This window comes from Genypterus blacodes, unplaced genomic scaffold, assembly GCF_046128005.1.
Source record: "Genypterus blacodes isolate CSIRO-AG114 ecotype Tasmania unplaced genomic scaffold, CSIRO-AGI_Gbla_v1 ptg000337l_1, whole genome shotgun sequence".
Classification (NCBI taxonomy): domain Eukaryota; kingdom Metazoa; phylum Chordata; class Actinopteri; order Ophidiiformes; family Ophidiidae; genus Genypterus; species Genypterus blacodes.
Genome location: NW_027467122.1, coordinates 430,001 through 452,500, shown reverse-complemented (window position 1 = coordinate 452,500; position 22,500 = coordinate 430,001). Strand labels below are relative to the sequence as shown.

At 47.9% G+C, this 22,500-nt stretch overlaps 3 protein-coding genes and 1 long non-coding RNA gene across 9 annotated transcripts in view; 3 read left to right on the top strand and 1 right to left on the bottom strand.

Annotated features, from left to right (window-relative positions):
• LOC142988608 (uncharacterized) overlaps positions 1 to 7,404 on the bottom strand; it is a 19,107-nt gene extending 11,703 nt beyond the window's left edge. Inside the window, exon 1 of the long non-coding RNA XR_012960616.1 lies at positions 7,185 to 7,404. This is a non-coding gene — a long non-coding RNA (uncharacterized LOC142988608). The remainder of the gene's footprint in view (positions 1 to 7,184) is intronic.
• On the top strand, positions 3,042 to 12,640 carry LOC142988603 (interleukin-1 receptor type 2-like). Of its 5 annotated transcripts, none has more exons than XM_076137820.1 (9): positions 3,042 to 3,116; positions 7,897 to 7,965; positions 8,485 to 8,734; positions 8,833 to 9,025; positions 9,440 to 9,611; positions 9,833 to 9,895; positions 10,017 to 10,149; positions 10,402 to 10,556; positions 11,997 to 12,640. In XM_076137820.1, the coding sequence occupies exons 2-9, from the start codon at positions 7,899 to 7,901 to the stop codon at positions 12,263 to 12,265; spliced, it is 1,302 nt and encodes a 433-aa protein (XP_075993935.1). In that variant the 5' UTR covers positions 3,042 to 3,116; positions 7,897 to 7,898; the 3' UTR covers positions 12,266 to 12,640. The 5 variants fall into 5 exon arrangements, with proteins under 5 accessions (XP_075993935.1, XP_075993931.1, XP_075993934.1 ...); XM_076137816.1 differs by lacking the exon at positions 3,042 to 3,116 and adding an exon at positions 3,291 to 3,614 and having other exon boundaries at positions 11,997 to 12,637; XM_076137819.1 differs by lacking the exon at positions 3,042 to 3,116 and adding an exon at positions 5,039 to 5,216 and having other exon boundaries at positions 11,997 to 12,637.
• A 5,530-nt stretch (positions 12,641 to 18,170) lies between these two features.
• On the top strand, positions 18,171 to 19,862 carry LOC142988606 (interleukin-1 receptor type 1-like). 2 transcript variants are annotated; one of them, XM_076137825.1, is made up of 4 exons: positions 18,171 to 18,227; positions 18,501 to 18,644; positions 19,074 to 19,241; positions 19,690 to 19,862. In XM_076137825.1, exons 2-4 carry the CDS (start codon positions 18,512 to 18,514, stop codon positions 19,845 to 19,847), a joined length of 459 nt encoding a protein of 152 aa, XP_075993940.1. In that variant the 5' UTR covers positions 18,171 to 18,227; positions 18,501 to 18,511; the 3' UTR covers positions 19,848 to 19,862. The 2 variants fall into 2 exon arrangements, with proteins under 2 accessions (XP_075993940.1, XP_075993939.1); XM_076137824.1 differs by lacking the exon at positions 18,171 to 18,227 and having other exon boundaries at positions 18,447 to 18,644.
• Positions 19,863 to 20,546: 684 nt separating this feature from the next.
• LOC142988590 (interleukin-1 receptor type 2-like) overlaps positions 20,547 to 22,500 on the top strand; it is a 3,799-nt gene continuing 1,845 nt past the window's right edge. The window contains exons 1-3 of the mRNA XM_076137789.1: positions 20,547 to 20,645; positions 20,799 to 20,888; positions 21,011 to 21,028. Of these exons, the coding sequence (XP_075993904.1) occupies positions 20,547 to 20,645; positions 20,799 to 20,888; positions 21,011 to 21,028 (207 nt within the window). The remainder of the gene's footprint in view (positions 20,646 to 20,798; positions 20,889 to 21,010; positions 21,029 to 22,500) is intronic.

Sequence of the window (22,500 nt, the reverse complement as noted above, 5' to 3'; positions counted from 1 at the left end):
TCCTTCCCCAGTTTAGTGATGTACTTCTTTACCCTGTAGTATTCCGGCCGAGTGAAGCCTCCTCTCACAACATCGTCGTCATCCAGAAACATTTGAAGAGCATATAGAAAATCTTCTTTGTCAGAGAAGAAGCCTTCCACTTTTACATTCCTCATACCTTTAGTTACGTCCAAAAACATCTTCACATTAGCCAAACTATATTCATTTTCGTCATATGACGACGGACTTCTTGTCTTCACTTCCTCCTCTGGCCCTGCGCTGTCTTCCCTCTGTACCTTAGCCTCTTTGACTCTCTTGGCACTTGTTTTCTTGCCCTTGGAACCTTCAGGAGAGACGGTGGGTTTTCTTTTCAGAGGAGTACTGGGGGGGGCCTGGTCCTCCTCCATCTCCTCTGCTCCATCTGCTGCCTGCTGCCCAGCGCCCTCGATCTCCACATGTCCACTTGATGGACCCTCATCTCCGGTGCTCTGTCTGTCATCTCCGACGTTCTGTCTAGTTGCCTCTTTAGCAGCTCCGGTGCTCTGTCCGTCCGTGTGTGCGTCGGTCTGGGGCGGCGTTGATGCTGCCGCGGAGGGCGTCGGTTCAGCCGGGGGGGTCGATGGTTCGGCGGCCAGCGCCTCGACCGGGGCTTCCGCTCCGGCGGTGGCCGGAGCCTCTGCTCCGCCAGCGGCCGTCGCTTCCGCTCCGGCGGTGACCGGAGCTTCTGCTCCGGCGGCGTCTGGAGCCTCAGCCTGCCGGCCCTCCCCCGCTCTCCCCGGGCACGATCGCACCTGGTGCCCCTCTCTCCCACACCCGAAACACTTCATGCCGTCAGTCGTTACATGAACAGTGTACAAAAAGTTTTCAATTTTAAACCTCAACACCAGGTTGAGCTCCTCTCGGTTGTCGTTCAAAGTCATAAACACTTGTCTCCTAAAAGACACAACGTGCCTCAACAAGGGGGACCTGCAGCCGAGGGGGATCATTGTGACGGGGGAGTGGAGCTGGCCGTGTCGGCTTAGCTCCTTCTCCAGAGCCTCGTTGCTCAGGAACGGGGGGACGTTAGAAACTACCACTCTTTTTGCGGGGTTAGCAAGAGCCAGGACGGGAGTGAAGACTCCATGAATCTCCACCCCGTGCCCCACCACCTGGTCCACCTTCTCCACGCTCTCTAAGAAGATCACCACCGCGTTATTCATGCGTGAGGCGGACTTCACGCTGTCGTAACCCACCAGTGCCCCCACCGCTAAACTACAGTCCTCCACCGTGCAACCAACAACCGGACACAGCTTGACGCCATGCCGGCGTGTCAGCTTGTCAAACCCCGCAGTCATGCTAGCTAGCCCCGCTTGCTAGCAGACGCAAAACACAAAGCCCCAAACCACCAACAGACTAAAGTGAGACAAAGAACAAACACACGGAGAACAAAACAACATTAACATACAGAAAGACAGGTATAGGACAACTTTTTCACGCTTTCTTCCACTCAGCTCTTCCACTCACTCACTCACTCCTCTCAGAAGAAGAAGAAGAAGAAAAGAAGGAGAAGAAGTTTCCACAGGCTTTTTATGTGAGCTGAGCGACGAGAACATCAGGCTGGTAAGTCCTGTTTTAAAGGATCTTGTGTTCCAGCTGTGTTTGGATCAGAGTCTGTGTGTCAGTGTGACGTCCTCCCCCTTCCTCCTCCTCCTCTGTACTTGGGGGTATTTGGGAAAATCTGCAAAAAGTAATTTCTTTCAAATAACTTTCATGTGAGCTCACTCAGGCTGAGCTCACTCAGGCTGAGCTCACTTATTGGAAACGTCCAGCCCAAAAAAACGCTCTTAAAAACCCCCACACACCCCTACAAACACACAACATATCTGCATACATGTGTATTACAACATATGTGTTGTTAAACTCTGTATCCACTGGGGCTCAGGGAGACGGCTGGGACCTGAGCTCAACAACGTAAACAAAGAGGATCAGCTGCAGTCCTGAAGCCTCTGTCTGATCTATCTGAGAGCTGCTAGATGAACATGGTACATGTCAGTCTCTCTCTCACACACACATACACACACACACACACACACACACACACACACACACAGGTGTTGTGTTTCCTGAGACAGAAGCTCTTATCAGAAAAGCCACAGACACAAACCTGAAGCTCCCGTCTCGTGTTCATCAGTTGAGTCTTAACCACAGTGAAGGTTTCACGAGCCGCCAAGGGAAAAATAGCATGTGGTCGAAACTTTCTCTCACGCCTGAAATGAGACGAGCGACGGTTCTGCGGCGGTGAAGAGAGCGCACGCTTTCCACAGAGCGACTGTATGAAGCAGAGAAGGATCTCCATCTGCAGATGACACAGAGCTGCAAGTGTGCCTCTGTGTGTGTGTGTGTGTGTGTGTGTGTGTGGGGAGGGGGGGAACTACACAGAACGACAGGCGGGCGGCAGGCAGGGAAAACATCTCGGAGGAAATTTCCCTCCAAGGAACGAGAAAAGAAACCACAACACGTGTGTGAAGCTGTGGAGATGAACTGATGAGGTGAGAACTGGAATGGATCCTGAGTCTGGAGGATTCTACTGTTCCACTGTGTTCCACAACCAGAACACCTGGACTGAAACATCTGGGCTGCAGAGCTCCTGATCGTAACCCAACACACGCCGCAGAGCTTCACACACTGCAGACACATGACTGCAGCTTCTCACAAATACTCCATCTCATTCAGAACACGATGTCAGGTCATTCTAACGGATTCCTAGAGGATTCCTTCATAGCCACATAAACACTTTGCCAGCGTTGCATAGTGAGCTTGTTGTTGTTGCAGTAGGAGTTCTGCACTTCTGAATGAACCTGATAATAAACTGAGCAACTGATAACACGTGTGTGTGAGTGCGTGTGTGTGTGTGTGTGTGTGTGTGTGTGTGTGTGTGTGTGTGTGTGTGTGTGTGTGTGCTCTTGGGGAAGGGGAACAGCTTTGTTGAGTCACGTTGAGTCATTGGCTGAGCTGCCAGCCTCCTCCTGCAGGGGTGAAAGGTCATCTTTGCTCTGTTAGCTCTGCCTGCTGAACGCTCTGGTCCTCACTCCGTCTGTCAGCCGGCTCTGTGCTGCTCGCTCGCTCGCCCGCCCGCTCCCTCTCCCTCTCTCTCTCTGGTGAGTCTCTTTATTTCACTTTTTACCATAAAGGAAGCTTCCTGAAATCAGCATCAGACAGAGTATTGATTGAAGCTTCAGCGGACATGAAGACTTTCTCTCTCATGGTCTGATTGCACTTTGACCAGGGTGTTAGTTTAGATTTATGTCTACAGAGCTGTGGCTCTAACCACAAGAACACACACTTCCTGCCCTGAGAGGCTGGAGATCTCACATGGTACAAACTCATGGCTCCTGTTCTTTGATCCATCTGAAGTCAGGCAGGAGAGAGAGACCCTGCTGGTTGTGGGTTGAAGTCCCAGATGGACAGATGTGGCTTCATGTCTGCTCTTGTTTGTGTTGTTGCAGAGCTGCAGAGTGTGTTTAGAAGGGTTAGAGCTGGACTTCTGGTTCTGGTTCTGGTTGGTGGATTCAGACCTGCAGTGATATCTGATCAGGTGCTGCTGAAACAAAGACATTCAAAAAAAAGAAAAAACAAAGATTTTGAGGAACAAAAAGGTGAAATATTTCATAATTAGGTTGGAATATGTTTAAACAGAAATCCAAATGTAACGAGACTAAAGTGTCCAAATGCTAAGAGAGGAACTCTTCATAATACTGTGTGTGTGTGTGTGTGTGTGTGCGTGTGTGAGGAAACAGCCCCCCCCCCCCACACACACCTAGTTTACTTCTCTGCAGCTGAACAGCATCCGACCGCAAGTTACTGGGAAATTCAGGCGGGTTTGCGTCCCGTCTCCCACTGAGTGAGAACACTTGACTTCACTCACGTTCTGATCTTCAACTTCCCACGGACTAAACGTATCGCTGCTTCTCCGTCGCCACACTCTGATTGACAGCTTGATATTGATATTCCGGGTCGTCTCAGAGAGAGGGAGAGAGGGGGAGAGAGAGAGAGAAAGAGAGAGAGAGGGAGAGAGAGTAGGGGAAGGAGAGAGGGAGAGAGGGGGAGAAAGAGAGAAAAAGGATGAGAGAGACAGAGTGAGACAGCGAGAGAGAGGGAGAGAGTGAGACAGAAAGAGAGAGAGTGAAACAGAGAGAGAGAGAGAGAGCGTGAAACAGAGAGAGAGTGAAACAGAGAGAGGGAGTGAAACAGAGAGAGAGTGAAACAGAGAGAGAGAGAGAAAGATCATATGGATAAAATCCCCTCCTTTATTCTTTATCGTTGTTTCCGTTTCTCTATATCAAATATTTTCCCACACAGAGTTAAAGATGATGCAACATGAGGATGCTTCACTGATCTCCATCAGTCCCCTGTCATCCAGATGAGCGTACTTCATCCCCACAGTCGTTGCTACGCTAAATGATCAATGTTGATCAATTTGTAACTTTAACTTCAGTGTTCCAGCGTGGCGTCCTGAGCGTCCACACTTTGGGCCGCGCTCGCTCACGTGCAGCAGCAGGATTCAGTTCTCTAACGTCGCTTCGGAGTCGCTTCCTCTTCCTCTCCTTCGCTCCGCTTCCTTTCCTGGCACGACGCTCCTCCGTCGCCTCAGCGTATTCCTGAGGTCTTTGTTGGGCGTGACTGAGCGGTCGCACACGTGAGCAGGTGATGCTCCTGAGCCACATGGTTACAGGTCACAGGGATCTCTGTCTGTCTGTCTGTCTGTCTGTCTGTTTCTGTCTTGTTGTCTGGTGGACACGCTGCACATGATCCAGAGAAGAAGACTTTCAGTCTAATGGTGGCCGTGTAACTTTACTACCTCTATGTTTGACCTGTGAGTCATAAGTGCTGTTATTCAGGAGCGTTGGGAAGAGCAGGGGTAGAGGTGTGTGTGTGTGTGTGTGTGTTTGTGTGTTTGTGTGTGCGAGGCCTTGAACCTCCCATCACACTTCATTACTCTGTGTTGACAGACGGACGAGCACTTTTGCACCATGAGCTCAGTGCAAACACGGGACTGGACTATCCTTCCTCTCTGTCAGTTTGTTGAAATCAAACACAAACACACACACACACACACACACACACACACACACACACACACACACACACACACACACACACACACACACACACATTTGTTCCGTCTGTTTCCCAACAGCTGCCTCCTGCTTTCTGCCTCGTCAGCGTTTTCCAGCACCGGAAACAAGCTCAGATTAACTGTAAGTCATAAATCAAATCAAAATAACTCAGTAGATAACACACAGAGTCCTATCAGCCCTGGGACAACATGCAGGTGACCTTTGACCTTTATGTTGATGTTATCCCAGCGTGACTCCAGAGCAAACTGCCCCATCGATCCTAAATGTGCTGCAAACATTCAGTCTCTGCTGCTGTAGCTCTGTCCTGTCTCCTGCGTGTCCATATGGACATTTGGAGACGTCGTCCCTGTCTGCATGCATGTGTCTGGCTTCTCCTCACCATACAAAGACTCTAACCTGAACACTGCCACAGAGCTGGAAGGTTCAAGGTTACAGAAGCAGGCGTTTGTCCCTCAACTCCAGCTGCTGCTAGACTGTAGGGCGGAGAGAGTGAGACAGGATGAGAGACAGACAGGTCAGTGGGTGAGGAGACACTGCTAAACCTGTTACAAAGCAGCCCAGTCTGGGGGAAGACGTGCCTCTGTGCCGTGACTCAGTTCCGTTGCACTCTGCCGCCCACGTCTGATTTGGTTCAAAATCCCACCTGTGACACGCTGAATGAGGAGAAATCGCAATACAGCGTCGTAGCCAGCATGCAGAGTGGCCCGGTGTCCAGAGTGGCCCGGCATGCAGAACAGGCCAGAAGCTGCTTTGACCGGTGTGATAGAACAGCACCACCACAAGGGGCAGCATTTCACAGTGCTAGACGTGCTTCTTAACGGATTTGTGATCATTTCACGCCTGTCGAGGAAGAGTAGACATAGACAGACACACACACACACACACACACAGTATCAGTCTCATTTCACACCTGTATTGTTTGTCGTTTCCCAGCGTCTCTCTCAGAGGACTTTGTGTGTCTGCTAAATTCTGTAGCCTCGGCCTGAAACCACAGCACGACGTGTTACTGCAGCAAACATCTACACGTTCCCCTCTGACCGCCTCTTTCCTCTCTTTCTATACCGTCTGTTCTCCACGTTTAGGCCCTAATGCTCTCTGGTGAAAGTGGCCGTGGTTAAAGTATTATCAAATTAGTTCAAGTAATTATTATTATTACTAATACAGCGTCTAAGAAAAGGATCTGTGGAGTGAGGACACGAGTGAGGACACGAGTGAGGACACGAGTGAAGTTGAAAACAGACCTGAGATTGTTGCATTAGAGCTAAAAAAACAATTACCAATATTCATCATCTGACCATCTGACTGAAACACTGCAACTCTGTAAACAGTCTGACAGCGTCACCTAGTCACCTTCTCACCTAGTCACCTGCTCAGGTACATGTAGCTAAGGTCCCTGCTGAGACATCAGACCAACATGTAGCGAGAGCATGAGTGTGGATGTGTTTGTTACAGATGTTATGGCTCTTGTGTTCTTCTGTTTTATTTTATATCTACTTTTTCCATTCTATTTTCCTGCTGCTTTGTCAAACACTTTGCGTAGTGGCGAGTGTGTTAGGAAATTTAAATTGGATTCATTAGTTGATTATTTGAAGCACATCTCTTACCTGCTGCAGCCACCAGGTGCATCAGTGCAGCTCCTCACCTGTTCACCATGCGACCCGTGGATCCCTCAGCCTGCTCGGAAGCAGGAGGAACGTTCTGGCTCCATGTTCCATCCGGGTCTCAGGCTGTGAGGCTCCTCCACACTTGCTCCTAGCCGTCTGTACAGGTTTCTCGCAGGTTAACGGCATCCTGCGTCCCTCGGATCGGATCATCACGTAGAGCGACTTCATGGAGAAGGAAGAGGAGGAGGAAACTCAAAGAGAGTCTTCAGGGGACCTGAGGCGTGTTCCTGTTGTGTTTCTGTTTCTGCTCTGAATGAGTCACTGATATGACTCAGGCTGAGCAGGAACACTAAGGAGGCCTGGTTTGCTTGGTAGCACATCATGGGATCATAATTCCTTTGTATCCTGAGTCAGACTGAAAGGTGACCTGTGTGTTCCATAAAAGTATGAAAGATGTGAAATGGCAGATGTGAGAAGGTTAAACATGCTCACAGTCCACACACTACGATCATTTGGCAGACGCTTTTATCAGAAGCGACTTACATTACATTACCACCCTTCGCAGAGCGGGGAGCAATTGAGGGTTTCTTGCCTTGCTCAGGGGCACCTCAGCAGGGGCTCGAACCGGCAACCCTCCGGTTCCCAAGCAGAAGCACTACCCACTGAGCCACTGCCTCCAACGCATGGCCTCAGCAGGTCATGAGCTCAGGTTGAAGAACCTGCAGGCTGAGCAAGAGATGTGCAACACCAAAGCAGCAGAGTCTGTGTGAGATGAATCACTCTCCCTCAGGAATGTTAGGAAGAGCTTAGGAATGCCTGGAAGCCTTTCGAGTCTGAAGCGTTGAACAAAGCTTCATGACGTACAAACCACCAGAGCGTTTGTCATCTCTGCCTGAGCCTGTTTGAGAGAGAGAGAGAGAGAGAGAGAGAGAGAGAGAGAGAGAGGGAGAGAGAGAGAGAGAGAGAGAGAGAGAGAGAGAGAGAGGTAAAGCAGACGCAGAAGCAGGCACATGTGCGGGTGGAGAGGAGAAGGAGAAGCTGTTTGCTCTTCAAACCCTTGTGGTCTCACTCTTGTACTGGATAAATTTGCTCCTGTACGTTGTCTCCTGATTCTCATGTTTGGGAACATGTCCTTCATTATCACTCCGTCTTGTTGAATCACTTTGTTCGTACGTTTCCTCTGTGGTTATTTTTAGCCATGGGACCAAGAATCACACTGGGAAGTTTCCTGCTCCTCCTCGGACTGTTTGGAGGATCAGTACAGGGTGAGCACATCTATCTATCTATCTATCTATCTATCTATCTATCTATCTATCTATCATCTATCTATCTATCTATCTATCTATCTATCTATCTATCTATCTCTCTCTCTTTCTCTCTCTGTCTCTTTCTCTCTCTCTCTCTCTCTCTTTCTTTATCTGCTGCACGTGTTGCACAACTTGTTCAACCTTGTTTTGTGTCATTTTGCAATAAATAGATTAAATCCCTGTTGTTGTCAAGTCAAACCTGAACCGCTGCCATCGATCTGTACGGCAGCACTGTACTGCCCTCTTGTGGATACTTGTGTATGTCTGAATCCAATGACAATGCAGTTGAAGTTGATTATGAGAACAAATGACACAGGAGATGTTTTCTGATTGGACCCATCTGAGACATTCAAGGTGATGATGAAGAGCCACATAATGAATCTTTACAAAAGACACAACAGAACAAGAGGAGAGAGTAAATAAAAACCAAGCTTCATGTTTGTTAGGCAACTTGTCAAAATGTCTTGTGTGTTTCAGAGAAATGTACCGACTACCAGCTGCAGTTTGAGAGGGTCTACTCTGTTCCTGGTGATATGGCCATGCTGAACAGCACACTGTTGTCTCCTGACGTCTTCAACTTCACCAGCGTCCCCTACAACATCAGCTGGTACAACAGGACGGGCCAAGAGCTCAGCAACCAGACCGGACGGGTCCTGATTCAGGAGGAGACCCTGTGGTTTCTTAATTTAGAGCTGCAGGACGGTGGAGTTTATGTCACCATCCTGAGGTAAATTGTGTCCATAACTCAACTCAAATCATCACCATTATATTTCCTTTAGCAGCTGAGGATGATTGAGTTGTTTACTGTTGTTTGTTCTCTGGCAGGACTCCCTCCCGCTGCTACAGGCAGGCCACCGAGCTGGTAGTGGAGCCGCCGGCCCCTGGAGAGTGTGGCAGGCCCAGGAAAGCCGGACAGGAGCTCACCAACGGAGTCCACGACCTCCTGTCCTGCCCTCTGAAGGACTATATCAACAAACTCAACAGCTACAATGTGGCTTTCTCCATCCAGTGGTACAGGGTGAGGCATCCATCATCCATCCATCCATCCAACCATCCATCCATCCATCCCCTATACCTGCTGATTCCATGTAGGTTTGGGGGAACATTCATTGGGCGAGAGGAAGGTTCAGTCTATGATGTGATTTTCCACCATCATACCACAGAGGAACATGGTTAAACAAAGTAGCCCCCTTCTCTCCCTTCTCTCCTTGGCCTCCTCCAGCCCAACTATGTGGCCTGAATAACAAACCAGAATATTTTGATTCTGAACCCAATCAAAGTCCATCAAATCTGTGTCCAAATCTGACCCGGCCCGACAGACAGAACCAAACCAATAGGCAAACAGAGAAATGTGTGTGATCACATCTGTAAACACACACGCCCCAGTGTTCTGATGCCTTTTTCAGGTCTGACCCATGCTTTGCACTTTCAGGGCTGTGAACCTCTGGAGGATGGAACAGACAAATTTACATACTTGGATCAGACCAAATTGAAGGTTGTTGGGGTTCATCCTGACGACGGCGGCTCCTACACCTGCACTCTGACCTTCACCTTGGACGGAGCCAGGGGATCTGTGTCAGAGACCATAGATACATGGATCAAAGGTCAGCATGGGACAACACACCCCAGACAGTGGGAGCTCATGTTGTTGTCTAAGCACATACAGCAGTGGAATATGCTCACTTCTAATGTTCCCAAGCTAAATGTAAACTTTGGCGCCACCAGGTGGAAGCAAAGATAACTGACTCCAGTATTTCTGACTGTATTGTCACTGTGACATGTTGTATTTGATATGCAAGCGCTAATACTTCACGCTTCCTTTCAGAGGAATACACTCTGGTTCCACAAGTACATGAGCCGGCCAATGAAATCATCAAGGCTCAGCTGGGTGAGTCTCCATCGCTCCATCTGTATTGTGCTCGTGTCTTCTAATCAGCTCAGACTCACTGCAGTGGGAGAAATAAATAAGGGTCAGTCTGAGAGTGATGTTGGTGTTTGTGTGTGTTTAGGTTCCAGCTTCAGTAAGAGGTGTCAGGTGTTCGTGCCGTGCGTGGGGACGCCACATGTTGACATCTTCTGGTTGGATAAAGAGGGATTCATCCGGCAGGACCATTCTGAGCCCGTGTTCACCTCAAATCTCAGGTCAGCACCCTCACCTCTCCCTTTGTTTCATGCTCTTCTATCTGCTACTCCAGCAAATACCAATTATAATAAACCAATGAAGAAGACTCCAAGTATTTTTCCTCTATAGACCTCAAGTCTCTTTCCCATCTATTAGCTTCTTTGTGATTTCTTTCCTGGCAAAATGAGGAAAAATACTGAAGATGACTTGAATCTGTCCTTACCATCAGCAGAACACATGTAAAGCTGCTGTTTTTACCTTTCCTCCTTCAGCTCATGGAGGCAGGAATCTCCCATCAGAGGTGTGTTCATGGAGCGTCAGCTGGTGTTTACTGAGCTGAAGGAAGAGGACTTCTACATAAACTACACGTGTCGAGCGTACAGTGACCGAGGATTCCCAGAGGGTTACTTCACTCTGCTACCAGCAGGTACCAACATCTGGGAGATGTAGACTGTTCAGAGGCGGACAGTAACGGAGTACATTTACTTGAGTACTGTACTTAAGTACACTTTGTAGGGATCCGATCTCGAGTATCATGTTGGGGGAGTACTTATGACTTTTACTCAAGTACATTTGAAGGCAAATATCATTCTTTTTACTCCGCTACATTTCTATCCATAACCATGAGTACTCGTTACTTTTTCTATAAAAAAAAAAGAAGCGGGGAAACCCTGTGGATTCAGTATTTTGTTGTTTCCTTCTCAAACGTGATTGGATTGTACAGGTGCCACTCACAGGGACAGCCTATCAGCGATCACCTTCAGTTTTCCTACCATGAACTCCATGGTCAGATTCAGTTGGACAGCAATTATTCCGGAGAATGTCAGAAAAAATTACGGGGACTTTTACCTTCTGTAAAACGGTTCGGAAAAACGACCTCAGATGGCAGTCGAAATATAATAGCCTGGGGCAAAACCGAAGTGTTCTGGACATACGAACACCGATAAAAAAAAGAAGGGCAAATTTATCAGAGGCCGAGACTTTACCACCACTGTTGATGGGTAATATTTGTCTTCATTAATTATTATCAACGTGTATAGAAGTCCCTATATGCCTATTCTTTGCTATTATTAACCTCCTTTTGAACACGATATAAGGAAGCAATGTAACACGCTCATGGCGACAGCTGGTGACAGCAGTGCGTAAATCAAATTACCCCTCCCATTTCTGGTATTATACAGGGATTTCTTAATCCCGTGCGAATTGGTCATTTGTATTGCAGTCAGACGTCCTGAGGTAAAATTATTTTACCCCACGTCAAACTAATCCCATCCGAATATGGCTTTATATATGCATATTTAAGTGGGGGAACGCTATTCCTATGACAACGTCACAAAGAATACTATAATCCCCATTTCACCACTGCTGATGTCTCAAGTGTACTTTACCTGAAGGCCTAGATTGGTCTTTTTCAACCATAAAGTCATTAATTAAATCATCAGAGCAAGTTGGAATGTTGAATAAAGTAACATTTTAAAAATATGAAAATGACTTTTTTGTCAATGATTTTATTTTCTAAATTTGTTACATTCTTCAAGGTATTAACATAAAAGATTCTATAAAAACTCCATCCAGTAGGTTTCTATAGGTAAAGGTAAGCACTGTGGCAGTAATAATACAATATTTAGAAAATGTACTCTTGGTACTTGAGTACTTTTAAAAACAAGTACTTAGGTACTTTTACTGTTTAAGTAAACATCTGACTGTAGTACTTTTACTTGTACTTGAGTAAAATTTAACAAGCGGTATCTGTACTTTTACTTAAGTAATGAAGCTGTGTACTCCGTCCGCCTCTGAGACTGTTTCTGTACACCATCAGTGTGTCCTCAACTTAACTCAAATGTGTGATCATCTGTCATACCTCCAGATCCAAACCTCATGATTCCCATTGGATCTGTGTTGGGCAGTCTGACGCTGCTCTTCATCGTCAGCATCGTCTTCTTTTATCGTTTCAAAGTTGACATAGTGCTGTGCTTCAGGAGAGTGTTTCCTGTCCTCTACACAAACAAAGGTAACAGCACGTGTGTTATAACTGACATGTCAGACCTCCTTAAAGAGACCACAGCTATGAACAAAAGAGCACAAAGAGACAACAGAAGAACACATCCAACATCCAAGGAGTTAAATAGACACTAGATGGTGACTGTGACGGAGCGGCACTGTGCCAGCGCGGCCCCGACAATGACTCTGGTCAGCGCACACACGCACACATGCACACACGCACTTTCGCCCTCCCTCCTATCCGTTCTCCCTCAGTTTGAATAACCCCGTTACAATTTCACAGCAACCAAAGCGGCACACTGGTGATCGCAACCTACATTTACGCACCATGCGGCTTGAGATGCGCTGCGCGCTCGCTCCGCGATGTCCCAGCCGGAGTGGGTTGGCCAACCAGAGGCGTCACATTTGCTTGGTTTAAATGGGATTGTTTCACGCCCTTGCACGGTGACGTGAAAGGGAATTATTTGTTTTTGTTTGCAGAATCCATTCTTTGAGTTACAAATGACCTGCTTTTCATTTCTGTAGAATGAGAGATAGTAGGGATAATTTGTGTAAATTATATTTGAGGTTAAGGTAACTGTGACTGCTGTTTTTGTGAGTAGAAATTGGGTTAATTGATTTAAGAAATTGTTTAAAGCCTAGTGGGAGGGGCTATGGAAATAAAAGGAGACTGCCTCAGCCTGGGAGCGGGCAGTCGTGGTTGGGTTACACCGAAGGTAACAGTGACGTGCTTTATAATGAGTCAAGTTTAGTTTTTGGGAAACATTGGAAACCTGTTGGAGTTATTGAGGAACTCCTTTTTTTCTTTTCCTTAGAGTGTGAAACCTGTTTTGTAAGGTATTTTTTGTTTGGCAGTACTGTGCATTTTTCTTTTGTATCTTTTGCACCTTGGAGGCTGGAAATAAAAGAACCACAACGCTATCTTCCGACTACGCCTGGTGTTTTGTGGAGGTTAGAGGTGGAACCCTGCGACATATGGTGTCAGAAGTGGGATGGCGAGTCGGAAGGTAACCCGCACCCCAAGGCAGCGCGCCGGACTGCGGTCTCAGCGGCGAAAGCAGGATGAGCCGGCAGACCCAGGGTGGGACACGGTGGCATCGTCATCGGTATCGTCAGAGGAGGACGATCGAGAAGCTGGGTCTGGGATGGCCTCCGCAGCTCCCAGGGCTCCAGTCTCGGCAGGTGGAGAACTGCTGACAATGATGAAGGACTTCTTGGTGGCACAGCAAGGGAGAGAGGAGGGTCTGTTGGGGGAGATCCGAGGCTTGAGGGCTTCTCTTCCTGTGACTGTCGAGTCGCCTCGATATGCCGCCCAGCCGACACCTAGCACCATGACGGCAAGCAGTCCCAGATTGGAACTGCCAACCCCTGAAACTCCAAGGCCAGAATGGAGACACGTTTCTGAGCCGAGAATTCCCCAGTATCAGGTGGGTGAGGACATTGAAAACTATTTGTTACGCTTTGAGCGTATTGGCAAGACATGGCAATGGCCAGAGAGGGAGTGGGCATGCCGACTCGTGCCACTGCTGTCGGGTAAGGCATTGGAGGCCTATACCGCAATGGATGAAGAGAGAGCCCACTGTTATAGTGACTTGAAAGCAGCACTACTGACCAAATTTGACATTTCACCAGAGACTTATCGGCAGCAGTTCCGGGCAAATACAGTGCTGCCTGGCGAGAACCCGACTGAGACGTACCACCGCCTTAAGGGCCTCTACCGGCGCTGGGTCCGCCCGGAGCAACACAGCAAGGAGGAAGTCGGCGAGACCATCATTTTGGAGCAACTACTTCGGGTGCTTCCTTTTGAGGCAAGGACCTGGGTAAAGGAGCATGAGCCATCGGACGGGCTCACAGCGGCTAAGCTGGCTCTGCAGTACCTCAACGCGCGGAGAGGAGGACCAGGCATACGCTCCAGCACCACAGCACACCGACCGACGCCCCAGCCACCCCAGCGGAGACCTACAAGGACGGAGAGCAGCCAGGAGCTGCGAGGTAACACCAGCACTGCCCCAAACCCAAGAGCATTTGGTAAGGACCTTGTTTGTTTCTATTGCCAGCAGTCAGGGCACAAAGCATCTGTGTGTCCCATACGAAGAGGGAAGGTCACGGGCGCATGTTATGCACCGCGGCCGGAGATGGGGCTCACCGGGGGTGAGGAAGAAAGACTGCAACGATATAAAACTGTGAATGTTAATGGCCAGCAAGTTACCGCACTGTTGGACACCGGTAGTTTCATGTCGCTAATTAAGCAAAGTCTGGTGCCGTTTGGCAGTGTGGATTATAGCAGGCAAACGGACGTTTTGTGTGTACATGGAGATAAGCATCCGTATCCCAAAGCGGACATTACTGTGACCATTGATAACCAGCCATATTTGTTGACTGTTGGGGTGGTAAAACATTTGCCGGTCGATGCCATCCTGGGGTGGGATTTACCGGTACTCATGGGCTTACTACAGGGAAAGAACCTGCCGACAGAAACTGACTCTGGGGACAAAGGGGAGGTGAATGTGTCTTGTCCTGTGGTCACTCGTGCCATGGCGAAAGCTGGCGTCCAACCACTCCCAGACCTGGACATCAGTCTGTGTGAGGGTGGCACGAAGGGGCCAAGAAAATCTCGTCGCCAACGCCGCTTTGAAAAGCAGCTATGGCCAACTGAACCTGGGAAAAGGGGTGTAATGTCTGATAAAATGTGGGAGGTACCTGATAATATTTCTGTGTTGCAGAGGGAGGATGAAACGTTAAAACCGCTGTTTGCTAAGGTGGTGGGAGAAACAACTGGGATTTGTATGGGAACGACAAGGTTCATTCTTGATGATGATGTGTTGTTTACAGTTGATGATTGCCACAAACGTCTAGTTATCCCTGCTAGCTGTAGAGCACTTGTTATGCACCTGGCACACACACTCCCATGGGCCGGCCACCTTGGCCGCCACAAAACCTACCTTCGCATCAGTTCACGTTTCTTTTGGCCCTCTATGTACACAGACACTCAGAGCTATTGCGCAACATGCCCCACATGTCAGAAAACATGCACTGCCCGCAGGTCTGACAGAGCATTCCTGCAGCCTCTGCCTGTCATCTCCACTCCCTTCCGCAGGATAGCCATGGACATCGTGGGCCCTCTGGTGAGAAGCAGCAGTGGTCACCAGTACATTTTGGTTGTGAGTGACTATGCCACCCGTTTCCCAGAGGCCTTCCCCCTGCGCACCATCACCGCTCCCACTGTGCTACGTGCGCTGGTCCAACTATTCTCCAGAGTGGGGATACCAGATGAGATCCTAACGGACCAGGGGACCAACTTCACCTCAAGGTTAATGCAATTATTCAATAAACAACTGGGCATCTCCGCCATTAAGACTACACCTTACCACCCACAGACTGATGGACTGGTCGAAAGATTCAACCAGACCCTGAAGAAAATGTTGAAAAAATTTGTGGATGACACTGGCAAGGACTGGGACCGCTGGCTGCCATTTATACTGTTTGCCTACAGAGAAGTTCCCCAGGCCTCAACAGGTTTCTCGCCTTTCGAGCTGCTGTATGGCTGGGATGTACAGGGGCCATTGGATTTGCTTCGGAAAAGCTGGGAGGCCCCTCGCACCACTCCAAGTGATAGAAGTGTGGTGCAGTTTGTGCTGGACATGAGGAATCGGCTGGAAAAATACCAGGAGGAGGCAGAGGTCAACCTGCGTGAGGCCCAGAAGAGCCAGAAGCGCTGGTATGATCAACAGGCTCGCCACAGGGAGTTCCAGCCTGGCCAAAAAGTCCTGCTGCTCCTCCCTTCGTCCAACCACAAACTATTGGCAAAGTGGCAAGGGCCATACAGTATCACCCGCAGGATGGGCCCGGTCACGTACGAGGTCCATCACCCGGAAAGGAAAAACCCAAAACAGACCTACCACATCAACCTGCTGAAAGAGTGGAAAGACCGTCCAGTCCAGGCTCCAGAAAAGGTTCTGCTGGTGAGGGAGGTGGACATGGAAGAGGAAATGGAGCCGGAACCGACACAAACGAGGACGGCTACTCCTGCGTTGGCCCATCTTCCAGCGAAGAAAGCTGAACAGCTTTTCCAGGTTTTCCAGCAGGCTCGTTCCCTTTTTGCGGCCAACCCAGGAAAAACCACCCTTATCGAGCATGTTGTTCGCCTCAAGGATGGACGACCAATCCGCCAACGCCCCTATCGTGTCTCACAACAGCTGGTGGGAAAGCTGCAGCAGGAGGTGGAGGAGATGCTGAAGCTGGGAGTAATTCAGCCTTCCAACTCCGAGTGGTGCAGCCCAGTCGTCATCGTGTTCAAGAAAGATGGCTCACTCCGTATATGCATCGACTTCAGGAAGCTGAACGCCATCTCTGAGTTTGATGCTTACCCGATGCCAAGAATCGACGATTTACTGGAGAAAATCGGAGCTGCCAGGTACATAACCACCCTTGATTTATGTAAAGGATACTGGCAGGTGCCGTTGAAGGAGTCCTGTCGGCCATACACGGCGTTCCGAACACCAGCTGGACTTTTCCAGTTCACAGTGATGCCTTTTGGACTACATGGAGCACCAGCCACTTTCCAGAGACTGATGGACAGGGTCCTCCAGGGGTGTGACAGCTGCAGCGCAGCTTACCTGGATGATGTTGTGATCTACAGTAAGACATGGGAGGAGCATGTGCAACACCTAGCTCTGGTGCTGGGTCGGATACGGAATGCTGGTTTGACACTCAACCCCTCCAAGTGTGAGTGGGCACAGCGGGAGACGAGCTACTTGGGATACCGACTGGGACGAGGAGAGGTGCGTCCACAAGTGGATAAGGTGGCAGCTATCCAGAACTGCCCTCGACCTCGCACCAAGAAGGAGGTACGGTCCTTCCTGGGATTGGCTGGTTGGTATAGGCGGTTCGTGTCCCAGTTCGCTACCATAGCAGCCCCACTCACAGCACTGACCAGTAAGGAACATAGGAACCCGGTCACTTGGACGGACGACTGTGAAAAAGCCTTCAGCACCTTGAAGGCCCACCTGTGTTCTTCCCCTGTCCTCAAGAGCCCAGACTTCAGTGGAAGATTTCTGGTTCAAGTGGACGCATCCGCGGTCGGCCTCGGGGCAGTCCTAGCCCAAGGAGCCCCTGGGGAGGAAAGACCAGTTCTGTACCTAAGCCGCAAGCTCCTGCCACGGGAGACCAGGTATTCCACGGTGGAAAAAGAGGGCCTGGCCATTAAGTGGGCGCTGGAGAGCCTGCGGTATTATTTGCTTGGACGGGAGTTTGATCTAGAGACTGACCACAGAGCTCTCACTTGGATCAACTCGATGAAGGACCATAACAGCCGCCTCACTCGATGGTACCTCTCGCTACAGCCCTTCAAATTCATCATCCGACACCGATCAGGGAAGACGAATGTAGTGGCAGACTACAGACTACTTCGGGGCAAAACCGAAGTGTTCTGGACATACGAACACCGATAAAAAAAAGAAGGGCAAATTTATCAGAGGCCGAGACTTTACCACCACTGTTGATGGGTAATATTTGTCTTCATTAATTATTATCAACGTGTATAGAAGTCCCTATATGCCTATTCTTTGCTATTATTAACCTCCTTTTGAACACGATATAAGGAAGCAATGTAACACGCTCATGGCGACAGCTGGTGACAGCAGTGCGTAAATCAAGTTACCCCTCCCATTTCTGGTATTATACAGGGATTTCTTAATCCCGTGCGAATTGGTCATTTGTATTGCAGTCAGACGTCCTGAGGTAAAATTATTTTACCCCACGTCAAACTAATCCCATCCGAATATGGCTTTATATATGCATATTTAAGTGGGGGAACGCTATTCCTATGACAACGTCACAAAGAATACTATAATCCCCATTTCACCACTGCTGATGTCTTAAGTGTACTTTACCTGAAGGCCTAGATTGGTCTTTTTCAACCATAAAGTCATTAATTAAATCATCAGGGCAAGTTGGAATGTTGAATAAAGTAACATTTTAAAAATATGAAAATGACTTTTTTATCAATGATTTTATTTTCTAAATTTGTTACATTCTTCAAGGTATTAACATTAAAGATTCTATAAAAACTCCATCCAGTAGGTTTCTATAGGTAAAGGTAAGCACTGTGGCAGTAATAATACAATATTAAGAAAATGTACTCTTGGTACTTGAGTACTTTTAAAAACAAGTTCTTCAGTACTTTTACTGTTTAAGTAAACATCTGACTGTAGTACTTTTACTTGTACTTGAGTAAAATTTAACAAGCGGTATCTGTACTTTTACTTAAGTAATGAAGCTGTGTACTCCGTCCGCCTCTGAGACTGTTTCTGTACACCATCAGTGTGTCCTCAACTTAACTCAAATGTGTGATCATCTGTCATACCTCCAGATCCAAACCTCATGATTCCCATTGGATCTGTGTTGGGCAGTCTGACGCTGCTCTTCATCGTCAGCATCGTCTTCTTTTATCTTTTCAAAGTTGACATAGTGCTGTGCTTCAGGAGAGTGTTTCCTGTCCTCTACACAAACAAAGGTAATGTTTCACAGCACGTGTGTAATAACTGACATCAGCTTGAGGAGGAAACAAACTCAACTCAACTCAGGCTATCAACCACCAAACCTTCACACCTGCAATATCTGAAACCTGCGATATCAACAAAGAATCAAATGAAGTGTAAAGGGGAACGTTGCTTGTAGGGACATCTCATCTCATCTGATCTGATCTGAGGAGAGGCTGATCAAGCAGGGCAGAATGTGTTTAATACCCTCATATCTCATCTCTGCTGTCCCTGGTGCTGCTCTTTCTTTGTTTATACTGTGGAGGGAATCAGAAGTAGTTTTGAAGGTGCTGCACTACAGACCTGAGATGATTGACAGAAACATGTTGATAGTCCAAACTGAGTATAATCCTAAAGCAGAGGGAACGCCACCTGAACTCTGAACTCTTCTCTTCCTGTGTCAGATTTGGATGGGAAGCTGTATGATGCCTATGTGGTGTATCCACAGCCATGTGGGGCTGGATTCAGCCAAGAAGTGGAGATGTTTGCTCTGCACACACTCCCAGAGGTGCTGGAAAAGACCTGCGGATACAAACTCTTCATCGCCGGCCGCAACTGCCTGCCTGGCGAGGGTGAGTGAACGCTCAGGCTGCAGTGTTGAGCTTAATCTCATCACAGGTTAAAGTCACAGCATTTACCTCCAATGTTATTCATCAAAGTAAAACATCATATTTAGGTCACCAGCAAAGGATTAAGCAGATAGTGTCACAAATGATTAGGGTTAGGGTTCAAACTTGACTTCAACACACCTGCAAGGACTGGAGACTTAGATTTACCCTCAAGGACTCCAGATTGGACTTGGAATTTCCTTTGAGGACTCGAGGCTTGACTTGAACTCACGCTGCAAAACACTGGCTGCAGCTCACTTATGTGAATCACATTATTATACAACAATCACAATAATCTAACTCCAGTGTGTCCCTTTCCTTCCAAGAAAATGTTCAATTGCATGTGATTTCATCGTGAATGGCACGTAACATGACAATAAAGAATCTTAATCTTAATCTTTCATCCTTGCAGCGTTGGTGGACTCAGTGGAGGAGAACATCCAGGCCAGCCGCTGCCTCCTCCTGCTTTACACTGCCTCCACTTTCACGAGGAAACACAGCAGCAGCAGCACTGGTAGTGTTGAGAATGATTGCTCTAAGCAACAGTGCATGTACCAACAGGTGGGGTAGCACTGAGAGGGTGAAGTTGTAACTACATGTGTTGAGAATACCCGGCCTGATGTCTCATAGATGCCCGCTGCACCTGTTGTGTGAAAATGAATGGGTGCTGACGGATAGCTCAAGGTTGTGTAGCACAGTGGACACACATAACACTGAGACTAGCTCAAGGTTGTGTAACACAGTGGGCACACAATAACACTGCGATGGGAAGATTACTAACAAATTCAGCCCCAGACCAACCAATAGGAAGAGTCCCAAGAAAGGCGAATCAGGGCCAAGGGGAAGGGAGGCGATGCCATTACTGTTTTTAGGGTCTGCAAGACTGCTTTACACGATTAAGATCAAACGAGTAAGTATAATAGTGGCAAGTACCTAAAAGTTGAGGATAAAGGGGAAGGACCTGGGGCGTGGAAAACCCAGGTCCAGAATAGTATATAAGGAGAAGACGAAGAGACACAATTCAGAGCAACCCCGGGGTTTTCCTCTCACTTGTTTCATTTGTACCTTGCTGCAAATAAACATTTTACTTGGATCTGAAGACTGGTTTCCTCAACTTCTCTTAGACTATAGCTGAAGTCAAGTTTTTACTAGCCAGAACCTTGAAGACTGATTAGAAGTAAACTATTGACGTACTATTGCAACGTCAGTAGTAATAACAATAACATCTCAAAGAGCAGTGAGAACAGCATTGATAACAGCAGTGACAGGATGATTGAGGACGGCAGTGATGGACGCCGTGGAGACGGCAGGCAGCATGTGGAGCGTGTTTCAGCCATGCACAGAGCGCTCCTGGAGGGCTTGCTGAAGGTCAGAGAACACAGACCTGTCACACCTCAAACTACAGCATTTGGTTTTCAATTCTTTCTGCCAAATCTCCCAGTAGTTGATGGAACATTACTTATTGATGTTATTGCTAACTCATGGTCACTTGTGTTAAGATCTCATTTATCTCCTTCACAGGTGGTTTTGGTGGAGATGGAGGAGGTCACCCCGGATCAGGTGGCTCTCTTCCCAGAGTCGGTGCAGCACCTGAGGAAGAAGCAGGGTGCTGTGTGTTGGTGGAAGCACCGGAGGACGAGACGAGGACGGAGGACATGTATAACAAGCAAACAGGATGAGGAGAAAGGTGAGGGGGATGTTGCCTCATCTCCGTCCCTCTCTCCTTCCTCTAGGTTCTGGAAGGAGATGAGGTACTATATGCCTGTGAGGGGCAAGAGGGAATCGTACCCTGAGAAAACAGCTCTGCTTCACTTGTGATGGGCTGACAAGTGTGTCAACTGTAAGAACAACAAGTTTTCCAACGTCTATGGGAGCAAAGCTGGTAAAAGACATGAATCCAGAAGGACAGAAGGGACATGTGCTGTCCAAACCTCAGAGGTACATCTGTCTTTAAGGTACTAATGTACGTTTCTGACAGCAGACGTGTTCAGCAGATCGTTGCCTCTGTGAGCAGAAGAGCAGACTTGAGACCTTTTATTCAGTCACACGTAAATCACAAAAACAAGGGTCGACCTGGAGTTACTTGCTGAGACTTGACAAACTTGAATGCTGAAGAAGGTTTGGACTTATAACTTGGATCTACACTGAAGGATTTATGACTTCAAGGATTCAAGATGTGACTAGGACTTACCCTTAATAACTCCATGTAACAAACTCCATGCATCAGAGTCTCCAGACACTCTGACAGGTGGAGTCAAGTGGTAGCAAACTGCACTCTACAGACGCACACACGACTCAGAGAAGAACCCAGCACATTCTAGTGGTGATACTGGGCCTTGGTGGAGGTAGATACTGTATAATGTTCATGATTGGCAGATGAGTTTGTCGTGGAGGAAAGAGAGCTGCAGCTTCAAAGTGCAGCAGAGTTCTCAGTAATAAGGGAGGGAGTCTGAGGTCTGCTGCTCCATATTTGAAGCAGAGCTGGACCACAGCAGGTCACACTGTGGTGCTGTGGGTTTGTTCTGCTGGATGGAAATTTGATGCAGGGGTTAGTGGAACAGCATGTCTTGTGTGGGGATGGGGGCGAAGGTGAGGCAGTTCAACGGAAAAGACAGCAGCTCTTCAGTCGGCGTCAAGCCTCAGCAGCTTCACAAAGCCTGGTGTCTTAACTCTACACATCGTTTAAATACATCTGAAGACCATCACAATCCTTCTGGAACTTGCTGACTGAATTTTGTGGAAATGTGTCAGAAATTACTCACAGGAAGTATTATCGCCACCTAAATCCTCTGGAATCGAAAGTCACAGCTGCTGGTTTACTTTCAGTGAATTTGAATCTCTGAATCTGCCACCTGAGCTCTTAAAAATATGAGAACATCAATCAATCTACAAAACAAACAACAAATCAGCCACTTCCACACCTTCTTTTATCTACCCTTGTTGAACGCACTTATTGGAAGTCACTTTGGATAAAAGTGTCTGCTAAATGACCGTAATGTGATGTAATGTAATATTCTTTCCCAAATAAAGAAACATGAATGAGAACAAGGATGTGTGATGCACGTGTGCATGAGGTGGATAACTGTGTGTCCATGTGTGTAACTGTAACACATTTCCTGATGGGGATTATTGTTGTACATACAGGGGAGAGAAAAGAAAGGAGAGAGAAAGAGAACCCTAACCCTAACCCTTAAAGAGAACCAGGATGTGTAATGTTCATGTG

Bases quoted from the DNA above. Each gene is read 5' to 3' on its own strand.
- LOC142988603 (XM_076137816.1), top strand. From the start codon at position 3,419: ATGGACAGATGTGGCTTCATGTCTGCTCTTGTTTGTGTTGTTGCAGAG. The intron at 9,026-9,439 runs GTGAGGCATCCA...TTGCACTTTCAG, and splicing joins TCTCCATCCAGTGGTACAGG to GGCTGTGAACCTCTGGAGGA. The intron at 9,896-10,016 runs GTGAGTCTCCAT...GTGTGTGTTTAG, and splicing joins AATCATCAAGGCTCAGCTGG to GTTCCAGCTTCAGTAAGAGG.
- LOC142988606 (XM_076137825.1), top strand. From the start codon at position 18,512: ATGATTCCCATTGGATCTGTGTTGGGCAGTCTGACGCTGCTCTTCATC. The intron at 18,645-19,073 runs GTAATGTTTCAC...TTCCTGTGTCAG, and splicing joins TGTCCTCTACACAAACAAAG to ATTTGGATGGGAAGCTGTAT. The intron at 19,242-19,689 runs GTGAGTGAACGC...TCATCCTTGCAG, and splicing joins CAACTGCCTGCCTGGCGAGG to CGTTGGTGGACTCAGTGGAG.